Below are 18819 nucleotides of genomic sequence, written 5' to 3'. Positions count from 1 at the left end.
CCCCATCCCCCCACTTCATTGTCTGCATGATGAGGGCAATAATCATTGCCTCTGCCCATATGCATCCTTTCCTTTATGTTCCTTGTCTTTTCTCCCTGCCTTTTCTGGATTATTATTTATTATTACTATGATTGATTGTTGTTTGCGTAATTAGTTAATCAAAGTAAGCGTTTGTGCAAAAATTAAGGACTTTCGATCATTAATCATCATATCAACCGCTAAATTCTTGCGTTTAAATTCTTGACCCTGGGGGAATAAAATCTAAAATAAATTTGAGCTGTTTTTCTACTTGATTATAAATCATATTGAAATACACTAGAAGCTCTCAGTTCAACCAAACAGGCAAACTTAAAGAAGAAGAAAGCCCCTTCACGGATGAAAATCTGTCTAACGGACGACAAAAGCGCTCGGCGAGGATGAAGAAGTTTGAAAAGAGGGACCTAACTGAGGGAAGAACGTCATGAATTATAGAATGATGCCATTATAACGCAGGAGCGGAGAAGACAGCCGGAGCTACAGGAAGGACAGAGTGGGCAGCTGGGATGAGATACGAGAGAGGAGAGCGCGGGGACGGCGGGGGAGGAGATTGGATTGTAAATATTGTTATGGATATGGAGTTGAGAGGACGGCATGTAGGAATATACAGAAAGTGTGTTTTATGCCACCCTCACATATCAGACTATAATGGTTTCTGTTGCGTGGCGTTTAAGGGGGGGGCGTTCAGGGCCTACAGGATTGGTGCAGGAGTTACCACGCATCACGATTGGTGGGTTGAGAATTGGCAGGAGGGGGTGAGGGGGGTTTACACGTCCCACATCCCCCACACAACATAAGACCCCCTCCTTTCTTAATATCAAAAAGTGAGGAGAGAGGGGTGGCGGGGTGCAAGCATGAGTAATCTAATTAAAAAAGACGAGGAAGAGAGGGAGAGGGAGAGTGAGTGAGTTGGATCTGGGAGGGGGGTTGATTAGGTGGGGGAGCTGCCTGCCTGCGAGCAGAGCCAGAGAATGAAATTGGAGAGAGGGATATAACGATGAAAGAGGATGAGGAGACGAGGATGATTTTGGTTAGGCCTGTTAAGCTTTTCACCCTCCTCCTCCTCCTCCTCCCTGCAGCTCCGTTCTTCTCTCCACCGCAGTGGAAGATAGACAGCAGGAACTGGGGCAGCCTATAAACAACAGAGAAAGAGAGAGAGAGAGAGAGAGATGCTACATGGACAGGTTTTTCCAGTGCTGCCATCACATCTCAGTAATAACCTGAATGTTTTGTAGTTTTCTCTCTCTTTTCCCACGATTACCTTAGTCCAAAATTCAATTGGTGACCTGATCTGTGAACTCAGGAGTGTGTGTGTTGAAGTAACTAAACATTCTCTGTAAAGGAAATACTATGGAAAGGAACGTAGTCTCCACTCGTGAGGGTGTGTGGTGTTGTTGACAGTAAACTCAATCCGGGAACACTGGACCCTTAGAGCCTTTATAATCCTGTATGGGCTCTTTGTGTTTGGGTTAGGGGCTGATCCATGGCATGGCAAGTACAGCAAAGCAAAACAGTGTGTGTGTGTGTGTGTGGGAGAGAGAGAGAGAAGGAGAGCTACTTTACTGCTGTCTTCTGGGCATTTAGCGGACATTTTGAAGGTGAAGGAGCCACGCCTAGTTCAGACAGATGCCAATAGACAGAGAGACAAACACAGACACAGACACACACACACACACACACAGACGGAAGTTGCCTCTACCTCACTGGAAGTACACCAGACACCATAGCGTGCGTGCGTGCGTGCGTGCGTGCGTGCGTGCGTGTGTAGCGAGAAGAGAGAGAGACAGAGTGAGGCGGAGTGCTGTCCTGGCCTCAGACACTTGATAATATCGAAGGTCTGATTGTAGTGTATCCAGGTCGTCTGTGGAGACGGCGTTGGGTGGACGGATGGGTGAAATGCTGTGCTGTGACTTTGACCGTGCCGCTGCCCAGCGGAGCTGCACGGCGCCGTGACATTTCACCGCTGAGTGTGATTCCGAGTGTGATTCCCAGTGTGAGCGCTGTGCACACGCAGCTGCACTTACCGCTTTTTTCCGTTGCGTAAGACCCATAAGAGCTCATGCAGCACTCTTGCCTTTTTTGTTGCAAGACCTTCTGGGGTTCTCAGATTAGTCATGTCCTGGCCCACTAACATTGTGCTGAGATGTGCAGCAGAGACCACCCAGGAATTATGGCGTCTGCGAGCCAAAAACACTGGCCTCATTTACACAATTCACTACACACACTCACACCCTCTCTCTTCCTCCCTCTCCTTTACCTGTCTACCCATCCACTCAGTCTGGTCTCGTCAACCAGTCGTCAGTGTTGTCAACAGCTACAGTGCGGGCGGGGAGGATGTTTAAGATGGCGACCACAGCTTCCTGTGTCCTGTGTGCGAACGTGAAGGTCTCCGAGTGTGCAGTGTGAGGAAATAGACACGCCGATGCTGTACAAGCAGCTAAAGTGCTCAATCGATTCGCCGAATGATTCCTTAATTGTCTTCTGATTCTGTAGCCGTGCAGCTTGCGGCCCGAAGCTGACTCGCTCTCCGACAAAACAGACTTCCCTGTTAAGATAGAAAGCATGAAGTCACAGTGAAGGACATCTCTATTGTGAAACCTGTGCAATGCAAGTATCGATCCACTTCTCCCCCTTGCTTATAGCGTCACTTTGCATACTGGGTGAAAACATCTGTTGTTATTTACCCTCCCCCTGCTTCCTTCTGATTGGCCAGCAGGCAGTGACACGTTGGCTCTTGCACTTGTCCACTAGCCTCGTACATTAACCTGGTGTGTACAACATGGGCCAATGTGTTTGACTGACCAGACATCATCTTTTTGCAAATTTTCAACAAACCACCTATATTACATTACAAAAAATGGAGGAAAATAACCAAAAGCATCCATTCCCTTTAAAATGTTTTCTCTTTGGCCTGTATGTCCTATATGTGACATGTAGGTGCATAGAAAGGGGCTTTGGTTGCTCACACACCGGTAGTGCATCAACGTGCACTCTGAGCTGTGTGTGCTTGTGGGCTTAGACAGCTCTAATTTATTCATGACCAGCGCCCTGTCTAAGTACAGGGATGTGTTTTATTTTCCTTCTTCTTTTTTTTGTAAGGTGGTGATGGAGTGTTGTGTTTTTCATCATCAGTCGGTGTACAGTTGTGCTTTGTGACCCATGCGTGTGAGTGTGTATGCTATAAGTATCACACTCTGACGATACTGTTTGTCTGGTGTGTCTGTCAGGGATTACTCTATATGCTCTCTCTCTGTAATTCTGTCCCTCCCTGGGCTGTGCGGTGTGTGTGTAGTTTGTAATCAATCTCCAAACACACACACACACATGTAGACATGCACACAGAGTCTTACATCAGCAAACTGTCTGTATTCCAGCAGCAGCAGCAGCTGGGCAGCATCATCTGCTGTCATCCAATGGGGAGAGAGCTGAACGGATATGTCAGCCAATTGAATAGCAGGTGGGGGTAGAGGGGAAGATGATACACATACACACACACACAACCTGTGTAAGTGTGTGAGCTTTGGATATCTTCAAAAATGAGACTGAACTCAAATCATATCACCGATAATCCTGCACAAAAGCCTTTACATCCTGTGTGTGTGTGTGTGTGTGTGTGTGTGTGTGTGTGTGTGTGTGTCTACATATAAACTGTTTGTATATTTATTGAACACATTTTGTTACATTGATACATTTCTTTCATAAAGTTAATTAAAATGAGGCTATAAAACAATTCTGTTGCTATGTTTGTATCCTCCTCCACCTGGATCTTAAGTGATGTGAGGACACGGAGACTGCAGTCACCGCATAGCCAATCGGGTTGCAGCATATATTGACCAATCAGATGCAGGAATACTCACACGTAGGAGTTGCCTCTATCTGCTCTTTCTCTTGTGATTTCATAACAGGAAATTATACGTATCTATGAATCTTCAACAACACATTCTTAATCCTCTTGATTCTTGACTTGTAACAATATTGACAAAACATAGATATGAAGAATATACATATATACTTGCATGTAAAAAGAAGTGGGCACTCATTTTATGTCATTTATATGTAAAAGCTGTCAGACTGTGGGCACATTTGTTTCTGCTGCAAATAATGCAATACTCCTTACTAACCACTAGGGGATGATATAGGACCTGACTATGGACGTCAGCTCCCAGTGCATGCGGGATGTTATGATGATTAACACTTGCTCAGACAGTAACCAGTGTACTCCTATCACACACAGGTAGGTCCACTATAATGCATATACCAACTACACAATGCTTTAATAGCAAGCACACATAGTCATTAAGATAAAAGGGAAAAGGCAAGTGACTGATAAATACAGGAATCTAAAGGCAATGTGACTTCATGAATGGGCATAAGACAAATGAATGAAAGCCTCTCTTTCCGCTTAACTGTCTCATTGCTGAGAGCAGCAGCATTGGTGTACAGTGTGATTTCATCCCAGACATCTTGGTCGCTCTCTTGTTCTCGTTTGACAGCACTAGAAAGAGGTAGAGCAGACCTTCCATAACACCACACACACTGGTATGATCAATGATCAGTGCACTCCAGAGGTCCAGAGGCAGAATTGGTACATCAGTATAAGGCTGATCAGAGCATACAAGCATTTGTCTGGATGTCAATGTACAGCGTTCATATTCCATCCATCCCACAACAGTCAGTGGACCCGGTGCACTGGAAATTTAGGAGTTTCAGTTGCCATGGCAACCTGTTTCTCGTTCTCATTACCCTCTGAGATGTCATAAACCACTAAGGATGGATCATTAAACTGGTGTGTGTGTGTGTGTGTGTGTGTGTGTGTGTGTGTGTGTGTGTGTGTGTGTGTGTGTGTGTGTGTGTGTGTGTGTGTGTGTGTGTGTGTGTGTGTGTGTGTGTGTGTGTGTGTGTGTGTGTGTGTGTGTGTGTGTGTGTGTGTGTGTGTGTGTGTGTGTGTACAGATCATTGTGAAAGAGATTTTATGTTGAGTTCAGCAATGTTTTGAAGGTGAATTGCTCAGTTAGAGAAAATAACTAACATATACATTTACAGTCTGTTGCCTCTGTGAATGATCTGTGACGCCTTCAAATTAGATCAATTTTTATTTTACAAAACAACCGGTCTGATCTTCATTGCAATGTATTTTAGAGAGTATTCCACCCCTCTGAAGGTGTCCCACGATGCACCGGTTGCAGGCTGTGCAGGACCATAGGTATACACCCCGTTGGGGTTAGCTCGAAAACACCCGGTGTACCAGAATCCTCCAAAACACAGTCTGGCACAGTTTGAATTGTGCGTATCTTGATCTTTGTCAGTAGTTGTAAATTTGTTTCCATTGTGTGCCGTTAGAGAGTCTCCTAAGGGAATAACACAAAAAGCACACAGATCAACACAAATACACATCACTTTACAATGGTGAAAGTTCTTCAGTGCTCATCAGAAAACAAACAAGAAAGTAGATGGAAGTTTTACACATTGTCAGCCCCAGTTGTACTTGTCCCTTTTAGATTCAATGTGCCGACATTAAGCATGATTTACTACATGAATCTCATCAATATTAAGCTCATGTTGCTGCTCAGGCTGATGGAAGTGTGGTCATTACAGACGGAAGGATCCACTTTCCAGTACTGTGACCAGGATTGAGAACCAATTATTGAGGTAAAGGTTAACATTTGAATCAATATAGAATTGAGAAAATGTGTCATTTCCAATTCCTGAATGGGCAAATCACACCTGCTGCTCCCCTGAGGAAACTCCCCAGAGTGAGCCGGTATCCGTCTGTCTCTGGACCAACAGCGAAGGAAGAGTAATGGGCGTAGACCTGCTGGCCATCAAAGTCCTCCAGGTTCACCCTCAGCTCGTAGCTTTTGGTCTTGGTAAGCAAGTGCATTGTCTCCAGGCCTGGAAGACAGACGGTGAGACAGCAGGGCTCATGCTTTCAGTGAGGCAGTGGTTTGAGTGTGTTGTTGTTTAGTGATCCTGGGTGACATTATGGATCTCATTTAGAAACAATACTTGAGCTTAACCTGAAGGAACTAATCAATTATTCAATCAGCCATTCAGCTACCTGAGGTTATTTGAGGTTCACTCTTTGTAGGATCAGGAATGTCCGTGCTAGATTTCACAATAATCATAGACTTATCATACCCAGCCAGTACTCTCCTGCAGCACTGCCAAAGCCAGTCTTGTAGTGATCCCACTTCCTGTAGAAGCTAACCGTGCCATCTTGTCTTCTCTGTATCACCTTGTTTTTACGACAGATGAGCCATGGAGTTAAGTGACGTTAAACAAACAGGGTTAGCCGGCAATTTGTACGATGAAGGCAAGAATCCAATCCTATTTAAAGTCCTTTCATTGGTAATTTTTCTGTTCTTTATCCCTATTCTTTATTTTTCTTCACTTTCTCTAGATTGTTCAAACTGCTGCCTATAGCTTGGATGTAAAACTCAAAATATGGTTCAAAATTTGGGGGTGAAACTTCTCCTTGGAATCACACGGAAAGAGGAATTATGGTTAGGGTTGCTGTCTCACCGTCCACTTTTCGGCGGTAACCTCAAGCTGATCATTGCTCATTTCACAGTACACTTGCACAGGAGAGGTGGGGCCTGCCGGGTAGATGGTGTACACCCCATCCTGGCCCAATCCCGCTCTGTAGATGTCACTACAGTCTACGGGCGGGGGCGATGGATAAGCCGCTACAGGCAGCAGCACTGATAGCACAACTCTGAGCTGTAGCCACGAGAAAAACAAAGAAAGCCTGAGAACAAATGTGTGTACAATCAACTACAGATAGCTAACTAAAACAAATTGCGATCTATGTGTTTGTTAGATAGGAATTCTGTTGTAACATACCATCATTCTTTTATCTGTTGTTGACCGACCAAGCACTTTGAACATTTCTGTTAAGATGTACAAAAGCATTTAAATGTAGAGATTTATTTGGAATAGTTTGTACTGTATTGTGTCCATGCAGTATACAAGCAGCTTAACGTTATAATGGCGCATCTATGAACAAACTTACCTCTTTAGTTTTCCTGTTCCCGATGTCTCCCTGTGTTCCCATTAGCAGATTCTTTTTATATTTGTGTGCGTCTGCATGTTGCAACAATGAGGGTTTTCCCTGGGTTTCCCCCGTGTGCACTCAGTAAACAGTAAAGTTACTTCATACCTCCACAGAGCAACGATTATGTTTTCAGTTGTTTTAGCTCATTTCTTAGCAGAATAATCAATAGGTCAATGGCCGATTTCAGTGAAACTTAGCGAACAGGTTGGACATGATCCAGTGACAAAACTATAAAATTTTGGAAACAATCAAACTGACATTACACCTGCTGGGCCAGGCTGTAGCTGATTGTCCTTTCAGCCTATCTGACCTGCTTTCTTACTGGTCGGTTAATCGACGTGAGAAGATACGTCCTACTAATAGGCCTGCCGGACTCAAGGCCCCCGAATACCCCGTCGCCTGTGTGTTTCTGTGTGTATAGTGAGTGTGTAAGTGTGAGTCCACGTGTAAGTAGAGCTCTGCTGTAGACTCTGACAGCCGAGCAGCACATTCTGGCTGGAGCCTATTTTAGACTGGGTGGCCTCTGTGTTTATCATGCAAGTCCCCTGTCCAAGTACAGTCAGACGGTATGAAACAAGTTGAAGAATTTGGAAAAATGTTTAACGCACACAGACGCATTGAGGACGTTCTTGTCAACTATGTCAAATTCGTACTCACTCACTCTTTCCCCGCTGGGCGTTTGCCAATTTATGGCTGGTTGACAATGCAATGTTTTCTGCCTACTTTATATGTGAGTCCCAACTATAATCAAGCTAAAAGAAACTAAAAGGGAATTTTCCAGATGTAAAAAGCAGTTGAAAGTTATGTGTCCTGTGGCTCTATTATGTGACTGTGACTCTAATGCACAAACACACACACACATGCATTGTCCTCTGATCCTGGGTTGTTCCAGAGTGGCTTGGTGTGAGATTAACACCCGGAACTCTCTCAAACTCAATCTCCCCTCCATGTTCTGGACTCTGTCACTCCCAAACCAGGTATTTTTAGCCGTGACATAATGCCCCCCCCCTTTTCTCTCTCTCTCTCTCTCTCTCTCTCTCTCTCTCTCTCTCTCTCTCTCTCTCTCTCTCTCTCTCTCTCTCTCTCTCTCTCTCTCTCTCTCTCTCTCTCTCTCTCTCTCTCTCTCTCTCTCTCTCTCTGCACCCCCCTCCCATCCTGCCCTTCCATCCCTCTTCTCCCCTGCTTTGTAGCTAGCGTTAGCTTCAGTAATTGAGTGCTCAGGTTTCACACTTTCAGCTGTAGGCTGAGAAACATGGCAGTGGAGGAGGCAGCCGACTATCTAACAGAAGTAAGTCCTGTTACTGAACCTTAAGGTCCTTCACTGAGCTCACTGAGTGCATACAGACTTCAGTGCTCTCCTGCTACGTTGATATAACTCTAACAAAACTGAGGAATTTGCTGATTATGCCAAAAGGATGTAATGATATTGCAGTGATAGGACTGTGATGAGGGAGGGATGGGGTGCGGGGTCGCTGATGGGACGGGTCGCAGTGGCAACTCTGCAACTACTGCACCAATCTGCTGCAGTGTGTTTGTGTGTGTGTGTGAGAGAGAGAGAGTATGCGCAGGACTTCAGTTTGATTTTATTCCTTATAATTCTTGTTGATTTGGTCTCTGCTAGTCTGTGTTAGTGTGTGCTGTGGGTAGAGTTGCATGGTGCTGATGGCGAGTGAAGTGAGTGTGAGCACCTGACCTTGGACACACATAGAGCGCATGCTCTTGCTGTGTTTCTGTGAAATATCATAATGAGAGCAGAAAGATGGAGAGAGGGATAAACAAAAGGGACAGATATTGGAAATTAGAGGAAGAGGAGGGCGCATAAAAAACGCAGATGTTTAGATGAGTGAATTGACTCATGACTGACTGATAGCCCTTTATGAGCCCTTGAAATAAGGCACATATTCATTGACCTGGCAATATACTGTAGTTGTTCACCAGCTTGCATGTCTCTGGGTTGCTGTGCATTTGAAGAGCTTAGTAATGACTCACAGCTGGATCGTTTTTGTTTATTTGTCTGACCTAATAGCATCCAGTAAGTACAGCATCTGTGGACAGGGAGAGATGCAGCAGTGTACGCAATGAGCATAACAAGGTGTCAGGCGTATATGCCAATCGAAGAAACCGTGGAAACGTTATGTAATGTAAATATCAAAGAATGTTTGGTGAGTGAAGAATATGGCTTAATATAAGTCAAAGTTGCTCTTGAAAAGTGATCAGTTGCAATAAAAAGAGCAATTGGCAATGACATCATCTGTTTCTGGCTGTTTCTTGGCAGTTATTTGTTTTAAAATAAAGTCTTGGATAATGTTTCTTATTTATATTCACCATAGAGGGGTGTAGGTCAACACTGCTATACAGTATACTGTGTATTGTGGTACGTCTAATGGATAGAATGTGATATGTTGCCTCTCAGCAGATAGTAGTTGTAAATGTAAAACTGACGGTAGGTGGTCAGTCTCCCTTATCTTGCAGAAAGCCTAGCTGCACCATGAATGCCAAATCATCTGCCTGTCCCGAGGCAGCGTTCATTGGTGGCTCTCCAGTTGGAATGTGTGTAGCTATAGCGTGCGAGTGGCGCAGGGTGGCGTTGGTAAAGAGCTGGCATACTTGACATATCTCCCATAGATAAACAAAAAGTTCCACCAGCAGCACATACAGAACTCTACCAACGCTTAGCAGTTCTTATTCACTTTAATGTCAATGTAGATGGATCAACTTAGCCATTCCATTATGTATTAAAATAATAAGTATACAATACAATAATTACACTCTGTTTTCAGGATGTGTGTTTGCAAACTACAGTACATTAGTTTTGTTACATTGTTTGTACGGAACAATGCTCATCTGTCAACAGAGAAACTGTAAATGGTTCTCAAACTGGAGCACGTACACCAGTGTGGCACCTGAAGCGCCCCCTGGTGGTATGCTGCATCACTCTAAGAATATATGGAGAGAACACGATTTTAAGTTTACCTAGTTCGGTATTAATCAGTACCAATGAAAAGTAAATACATAGTACTATTCCTAATAAGTAAAGTTTATCTCTCAAACTATATACGTCCCAGTTTAATTTATAATCTGTTTGAGAGACAATATAATCACGGCATAAACAACATAGCGACAATTGTATTCCTGGCTCACACCAAGCAACATGTCACATTGTTGGCACTGCCTGTGACACATGATAATGAACACAACGCAAGCCGGTAGCATGCGTTTACGGGCATGATCCACCATTTTGTTGCCAGTGATATTTGATAGCTTGATAGGAATGTTCCATGCTTTCTCTGTCACATCAGGACTGTATCTCACTTCAGCGTGCCATGTTTAAACCGCACCGATATGCCTCTAGTATTACCCAATACTGTTTGCCATTGATCTGGGAGGACGGGAGTCTTCATCCCTGACATCCAAAGTCGTATGTGGTTCGAAAAAGGTGCTGCACCATTTCTGAGCAGCCTGTTTACAGATTCTAATCCTGTATTTGATCTACTGATTACAGTCCATAGTAGACTTAATCAGAGCCATTTTAATGCAGCGTTCGTATATGTATTGATTGTTTTGATGCGGTTACATGCCTATTTACATGCTGTGCTGATGCCCAATGTCAGGGCTTGTGCTCTTATGGCTCTATGTGCCTACTCCATGGGCAGAGAACATCTCAGCAGGATCATTTTGCCTGTGTCACACTAAATTGCAGGATTTATTAGTCAGATTTATTTATTTCCTACGTCATTCGCTAGAGGACACAGATAAATGGAAAGTTTTTCAAGTGTAGCAGGGACTGGCGACAGATTCACACAGTGTGAGTTCAGCCTAAACCTGGATTCATCGCAAAATAAGAAAGCTGCGCGATTTTGACAGGTGTGCAGTGGAGATTGTAAGTGTTTCTATATAGTCTACCCTAATTGCCTTGCCACATAACCTTGCTGTTGTTCATCCATCTTATTAGCAAAGCGCCATTTCACACTGGCTATTCAATTTTTGTTGGCACAGAAGGAACAAGACTCGGAGCCTTATGGATGTGCTGTGTCATAGGTGCTTTACCATACGGTCAATGTGGTTCAATAGCAGCACCGAGGCAAGAATGAAAAGTACATCAGTTTCATGGATAATTGTACCAAAATTAATCTGAAACCACTTTCGTAAACCTTTAATATATTTGGTTGGACACAAATATTGATATCATGCCCCTTAATGCATTTCAAATCTTTTAATTCCCAATAGGGCTTGGGACTATATGGCACAGTTGTAATGTGGTTAATTACTAAACTGTGCTATAGGTCCAGGACCACAACAGACTTCACATCTGTACAAATTTACATCTGGCTTTGCTGGGTTGTTACTTCATTTCCTTTTAGCAGAACATACCAAAGGTACTGAATGTTTACATCTCTTTATGTCTGAGTAATACATTGTCACACCCGTATTTACAGAGGCAAATTCCCTTTGAATGAATTAGAAATCTGGGGAAATATTTGACAGAATATACTTTTAGCTCAATCTTCAGCACAAGAGTCAATATATAAGTTGTGACAAGTTGTGGTCTGGCAAGGTGTATTTTCGTGGCTGTGTAATGGGGGCTATTTGGTTTCAAGTTTACAAAAGCGTTGTAAACAGTGGAGAGCTCAGCCGGACTATGAGTACGCACGGTGCAGACTGGCCGCTGAAAGGCTGTGATGCTCTAAAAGAATGAGCTTGATGTTTAATAGGCTAATGGCCTGAAAGTTGAGGAGCCAAGGCAGGGGCCACATTTATCTTAAGAGGCTTGGCGATGTGCCTCCGATTTTCTCAACAGTTCAGACGCCAAAGCCAAAACTGCAAAGTCGACCCCACTGATATTATAGCCTACTTTAATTAACTATAATAGCAAGAATGACAACAATAATGATAAATGATAGCAATAAAATAATTCACCGTTATCAGTTTTCCTGAACATCAGCTCTTTATAAGCAAAACATTTACTTTGTGAGTGGTGTGGTCATTAAAATTGATCAGATCAGGCCAGATTGACATATTGGCACCTGATTTGCAAAATGAAAAGGATAAGCTACAATACAATTATTTTGGGTGTGCAAGAGCTACATTGGTGCCCTATATGTTTGAATTCTTCAATGTTTACTTTATTATGGAGAATCGGTTGTGTGTGATACATGGGTTGATAGTGGCCTAACCCATATTATCTGCAGGATGTTCTGATGTCTATATTTACATCTTGCTGTATTATTGTTGCTCTGTATGTCCCAACGTGTAGCTGTTCATACAATCTGGTTTGGCCCTCCAAACTCCCAGCCTAGCGTTCGGTAAACCCAGAGTCTGTGCACTGCAAATGGATGCTGACACCAAAAACCACATTGTGTGTGTCTGTGAGAGTGAGTGAGCGAGTGAGCGAGGGAAGGAGTGAAGGAGTGAGTGAGTGAGTGTGATCAACTCAGATAAGTTCCATTCAGTGAGTGGGAAATGAGCTCAGCACTGAGCTTTAGCCAGTAATGCGCCTACAATAACAAACATCATGGTGCAGTGAGCATGAGAAAACACTCTGGAACACAAGTCAGGAACTGAAACCTACAAACCTCCGACAACATTCAGTTTTTACATTCATCAAATAAATACATATAAGCAGATTCATATGTACACACACACTGAATTTAGCAACTATTGCCCACCTGGGGAATTTGAAAAGCTCATACTATGAATAAATGGTGAATAGGTTCAATAATTAATCAAGCATTAAAGTTTTTCTCCAGAGGAAAATTCCCAATCGTCTCCAAACTTGCCAAAAACTCTAGTTCAGGGGTCTGGCAAACGGTAACTGGAGAGAGTTTAGCTGATGTATTGTCACTATGACTGCTAGGGAGGCTAGGGTGTGGCAGACTGCAGTACTGCAATGAATAAGAGTCCGCCTGTCTGCCTGTCTGTCTATCTATCTATCATTCTCTCTGCATGCATATCATCTTCTGTAGGGTTCTAAATCACTCTACCCACATACTGATTCTAGTGGCTACGCCCTGAAATCTTCACACACACACACACACACACACACATATACACTCAGGCACGTGTACAAACAGCATATTTGATTCCCTGTTGCAAACACCTCTCTCTGTCTCAGCACTTAACTTGGTGATGACACATGTCTGTAATGACAGGTACTAAACTACAGGGTGCTCAGATGTTTTGATGTGTGTGTGTGTGTGTGTGTGTGTGTGTGTGTGTGTGTGTGTGTGTGTGTGTGCGGTTGTTGGTTTGAAACACACAGTAATTCTGAAAAAAACAGCTCATTGTGTATAAAGACCTACTGTAAATAGAAGAATTGTGGATGTCTGTATTTCCATCTGCACATTGTCAAACACTCATATCAACCTAATATTGTAAATTCCTTTGCAGTCCTTTTCTGCTCACTAACTAAGCTGGCTTGTTGCACCGTAAATTCTAAGTTTCCCTCTCTCTTTCCCTCTGCAGACAGATATAAATGCCTGTTATCTGCGCTCAGCTCGGGCCGGAAACCTCGAGAAAGCTTTGGAATACTTGAAGAATGGAGTGGACATCAACATCTGCAATCAGGTGAGCTTTTAACTCGCAGCCAACAGAGCACCAAATTGGATCAGACTGCTGAGACATCTGCTGTCTGGTTTGGTCTTCTGATAAAGGGATTTTCCCGAACTTTCAAACAATATGTTGGGGGAACTTCTTCCCGATAAATTCCGATTCCGAAATCATAATACTCTAACACAGGCTGGTTGTTTTGAGGTTTTTAATCAGATTTAGATTTAGGCAAAGAGAAATGTATTTGTTCTTTCATTTTCAGTCATTTGTGATTGCGAAAATCTTATCTTGCTTACATAATTGGGGAGGGAGCGTGTATGTGTGTACCCTTATACTGAGTTGCAACGAGCACCATTCCTTCAATCGCCTCCAAACTCCTAATATGAGTTCAGTGTGGTCCTGTATTTGCATAGGGTGCTTTTCATTTCATTTACATATAATCAGCAACCCCCAGAATGACCTCATGAGTAATGTCACAGTTGACACGAATATAACCACCCTAGCAACCCCACATGTGACAAATGACATCATGAAAGAAGGAAGCTACTGTCACTGACGAAAGGCCTAAGAGTTTGGCTCAAGCAAACAAATCCCCCGAAATGTCTGGTAAGATTTCGCTAACATGGCCAACAAACATGGCCTAACATGGCTCACACAGGGTGATTTTAAAGGGTTGGACAGGAGGTTCAGGGGGCAGGAAGGAGGGTCAGGGAAGGCTTGGATTAGGGGGTGAAATATCAGAGGGAATATGTTACGGGAGGGTCAGCACGAAAAGGTAGAAACACCTGAATGGCGTAGAAATAATTCTGTAATCCAGTACAGTAAAGTCATGAAATGAATGAAAATGAGGACTCTAGGGGCTAATGGAGTCTATCTCTCTATCTTCTCCAGAATGGTCTGAATGCTCTCCATTTGGCCTCCAAGGAGGGCCATGTGGAAGTGGTGGCCGAACTGATCAAGCAGGGGGCCAATGTGGATGCAGCTACCAAGGTAAGTCCCACCCAGGAGCCAATGTGATTGGATGAGAAGCAAAAAAGGGATGGAAGAGCACATCAGGAGTAAGCCAGGAGGAGATGTTGTCTCCTAACCTACTGATAGGATGCCCAGGCGTCAGAGCGATGAACTTGAACGTGGTGCACACCGGGTGGGTTTTAGTTTTGACAGCGCTGCTCATGATTTTCCCCCTAAAGACAGGAAACAACCACTTTTTGTAATCAATCAAAGGACATAAACACACCACAATCCATTCCCCTGGCACATAACATGCTGCATATGTGAATACGCACACACAGGGATGTGTGCTCACATGCGTTGCCACCTCAGCACCTTCCCAGAGTCACAGCAGGAGGCTTTAAGCAGCACTTAAAGAGATGAACGACTGCCTGTTAGCGGAGAGTGAGAGTGAGATGATTTAGTGAGAGGACATTCCCTGCCAGGAGAACATGTCGGGGTATCCCACATAAACGTTTCTTGGCTGCAATATGTGACAATCCAGTGCAGATATACTGCATGTCTGGTGACATGAATCATGCTTTTGGGAGGAAACTGGATGTGTGTGACTGATATATTCTGTGTGTGTTCTTGACAGTTTTTACACCTAGCAAATTTGCTTTAAAAGTGATCAGTCCCAAAAAAGAAAGGAAGAAATAGATCATGTAGATAGTCACATTCCAGTAGCATTTAGTACATAAACCAGGAGAGGCTTAATCATTCCCAATGTTATTTCCTTGGAATAGTGTCTCGACTCTTTTCAGTTAACCCCTGAGTGGGTAAAGACCGGAGCATTTGTCTTAATGTGCCAGCCACACCCATCATTTCAGACCGGCCCTCTGCGGAATGCAAGACATGGACTCTGTCTCTCAAACCACCTGTCGTCTCTGTCTAAGACACGGAACGTTCTGATCCTTCACGTTGTGCTTGTTTGTGTATTCCACCGCAACACTATGAACAAAAACAGCCGGGACAAGTTCAGTTGATTCACAAAATTGAAGGCAGCAGTAAATCTTCTGTATTAAGCTGATCTATATTTAATGTTTAAGGCGTATGTGGCAGCAGGAATGTCAACATGCCAGCAGCTGCCACTTGTTGTACAGTAACTGACACGGAAACAACAGGTGCGTCCAGTAGCCGGCAGGAGTGGTCCAGTATCTGCCCGTCCCTCTCATCACAGCGCCACCTCCCTGTCACTACCCCTCGTTATGTCCCCCATTATCCGCGTTTCACCCTTTTCTTTCCTTCCTCTATATCTCCATCACTGCCTCGTCTGTAGTTGTCACTCGTTCCTTCGCTCTGTTTGTCTCTGGTCTCACAATGGTCGGTTTCCACAACAGTGATCGGGTTACAGCAGAATATAACAACTTAAAGATGAAAGGGAAATATTGTTTTGTTGCTGTTGACAACCATTCAAATATGTCAAATTAATTCCGCCCCCCCGCTCAGATAGACAGACATCTGTGTTATTACCCACAAACAATCAGAGTAATTTGAATTTGTGTGCTCTGAAACAGAAAGGAAACACAGCCCTACACATAGCATCCCTGGCTGGACAGACAGATGTCGTCAAGGAGCTGGTCACCAACGGGGCCAATGTCAATGCCCAGTCTCAGGTAAAGCACACACACACACACACACACACACACACACACACACACACACACACACACACACACACACACACACACACACACACACACACACACCCTCTCTCTTTTGTGCATTGCTGCTTTCCTCTTTGATTGTGAGTGCATTTGGATGGCTGCTGACTATTGAATGTGGGCCAGGGCGGTAGCTCAAAGCTGCTGACAAAGCACACACACACTGACAAACACACAGAGCTCTGACCTGCAATAGTCTGGTCTCCACAGCAACCATAATGATGTCAGCATCAAAGTGTTGCCTGAGGCTATCTTTCTCTCTGCACCTCTTTGGTTCCCTCAATAGAGCGTAACGTAAATAAAGTTGTTATAGAAAGTGATAACCTTCAGCTCTGTAACAAGGTGGCAACAAAGAGCATTAGACATCTGAGTCACTAACCAGGACATCTTTAGTGTCGTTGTGATTGTTTATGGTGTTTTCACATTTGGTGGACGTGCATGGAGGGGTGACCTAAATAAGGAGAGGAGGATGTACTTTGCCGCACACTGCAGTGATTTTGAAGACCTCTTGTTGCTATAGTGATCTGTTTGATGGCTGTACTCTGGTGCTTCTCTCTCTCTCTCTCTCTCTCGCTCGCTCTCTCACATACACAAGTAGAGTCATTTACGAGTCATTTTATCAGCATTATCAGGTGTTTGGTATATGCGTGTGTACTCCATGAATGTCTGCCATAGTTTTACATGCATGAGCAGTTATATAGGTAAAACTGTCAGAATAAAAAGCACAACAACTGCATTTCAATACAATCTAATTTTCAAAAAGGAGAAATATCCTTTTGGTTTAGCTTAAGAGGCAAATCTCTAGACTTGTCCTTTTGATTTATGCTTTGTTACTTTCCAGAATGGCTTCACTCCACTGTACATGGCCGCTCAGGAGAATCACATGGACGTGGTGCAGTTCCTACTGGACCACGGCTCCAGTCAGAGCATCGCCACTGAGGTAAACACAAAACACAAAACACACCCTACCATCTACAGCCTCCCTGCAATTACGGTGCTGCATTGCAAGATACTGTTTATGTGAATTTAGTAGTAGTTAGTTAGTTTTGTCAAGGAAATAAGACGGGAGAAGGGAGAGAGGGAAGGGAGAGTGGCAGGCAGCTCGACGACGTGCTCGGTTCACAGTGACCTTGGCCCGCGTGCAGCTTCCGGAAACGGGAGGAGCCTGTGATTTCACGAGGAGCCGAGCAGGAGTTACCGTATGCCGCGATCGTGCCAGCCCGATCCATCATCTGCGCGTAGTGGCGGCATGCAGCCAACTGCCACCCCTGCAAGGATGAAGTGTGACAGAAACATTTTCGCCCCCATCAAATCTCTCTCTAAATCACAAATATAGAGCCAATGCTGGCAATGAATTTTACAATAAGCAGCTCATAAGTTTGGGAAGGTGGAATTTACGCCACAAATACTCTGATTCCCTCTCTGATAGGACAACATGGTGTTGATGCTTTTATGTTTTCCATTAACCAGGCACACAATTTGTCATCTCAGCTCAGGCTTTGCTGTGTCCTGTACTTCTCCGTCTCGCCACGTCCCATTCCTCTCTTTTGTCCTTCCCTGCCTGTCTGCCCTCCTCGTCTCCTCCCTCCCGTCTCCTCCGGTGGGAGACGGGTTGAATTATTCATGTGGAGAAATATATATCCATGTTTGAAGAAACTCCTATTGTTTAATAATTCATACTTTACTATGTCAGCATAGCATTAGGGAGAAAGAAAGCCTTTTTGTTATTAAGGTGTTTTTGTGAGCATTGCGCTCCTTTGTTACATTTCTGAGTCACTTTATTACAGTGGCAAATATTGTGAAAGCCTTTTGGGTTTGAAGCTAATATAAATAAAAACATGAGTGCCGCAAGAATGAAGAATCTCAAAGGCGACCATGTCAGATCTTTTAAAGCAGTAAGGAAGTATCTCAATTTTAAGTCTCTACCTTCTGTTGTGTCTATTTTTATTTTCGAGAAGCAAAACAATGCTGTGTTCTTGTGCATTTACGGCTTGAAGCCCATAGATCAAAATGACTTCTTTTGGTGCTTTTTTTTGTGTCCTGCTGTTGTTCTCTCGGAAGGTCAATAAGTACACATATCAGATGAAGAAGGGCAGTACTTTGAGTTGGCTTCCATTTTCTGTGTGTGTGTGTGTGTGTGTGTGTGTCTGTGTGTGTCTGTGTGTGTGTGTGTGTGTGTGTGTGTGTGTCTGTGTGAGGGCAGCTGGTCTTAGACGCGTGGGCGTACTGATGCTAAATTGCTTAAACCTAGACACAGATGTTCTCCTTCCTGTCCCACATCTTCCATTTTTTTGTCTTTCCTCCGGCTCTTCAGGACGGTTTCACTCCTCTGGCGGTGGCGTTACAGCAGGGCCATGATCAGGTGGTGTCACTCCTGCTGGAAAACGACACGAAAGGCAAGGTCCGCCTCCCTGCACTGCACATCGCCGCACGCAAGGATGACACCAAAGCCGCCGCCCTGCTCCTGCAGAACGACCACAACGCCGACGTGGAGTCCAAGGTATGCTGTCCACCACGCTCGAGGTAGAG

At 44.1% G+C, this 18819-nt stretch overlaps 2 protein-coding genes across 8 annotated transcripts in view; one reads left to right on the top strand and one right to left on the bottom strand.

The window, feature by feature from the left end:
* The window catches only part of LOC143002019 (uncharacterized), a 92561-nt gene that overhangs the window by 27004 nt on the left and 46738 nt on the right, over positions 1 to 18819 (top strand). For all 7 annotated transcript variants that reach the window (XM_076151938.1, XM_076151934.1, XM_076151937.1 and 4 more), the window contains exons 2-6: positions 13553 to 13654; positions 14528 to 14626; positions 16144 to 16242; positions 17132 to 17230; positions 18605 to 18790. In XM_076151938.1, the coding sequence (XP_076008053.1) occupies positions 13553 to 13654; positions 14528 to 14626; positions 16144 to 16242; positions 17132 to 17230; positions 18605 to 18790 (585 nt within the window). The remainder of the gene's footprint in view (positions 1 to 13552; positions 13655 to 14527; positions 14627 to 16143; positions 16243 to 17131; positions 17231 to 18604; positions 18791 to 18819) is intronic.
* On the bottom strand, positions 5111 to 7112 carry LOC143002224 (microfibril-associated glycoprotein 4-like). The gene is made up of 6 exons (XM_076152221.1): positions 7049 to 7112; positions 6880 to 6926; positions 6559 to 6756; positions 6175 to 6271; positions 5761 to 5928; positions 5111 to 5384 (listed from the first exon to the last, which is right to left on the bottom strand). Exons 2-6 carry the CDS (start codon positions 6922 to 6924, stop codon positions 5134 to 5136), a joined length of 759 nt encoding a protein of 252 aa, XP_076008336.1. The 5' UTR covers positions 6925 to 6926; positions 7049 to 7112; the 3' UTR covers positions 5111 to 5133.

The sequence above is a fragment of the Genypterus blacodes genome, unplaced genomic scaffold (assembly GCF_046128005.1).
Source record: "Genypterus blacodes isolate CSIRO-AG114 ecotype Tasmania unplaced genomic scaffold, CSIRO-AGI_Gbla_v1 ptg000055l_1, whole genome shotgun sequence".
NCBI lineage: Eukaryota > Metazoa > Chordata > Actinopteri > Ophidiiformes > Ophidiidae > Genypterus > Genypterus blacodes.
This window is presented reverse-complemented; position numbering and strand designations above follow the sequence as displayed.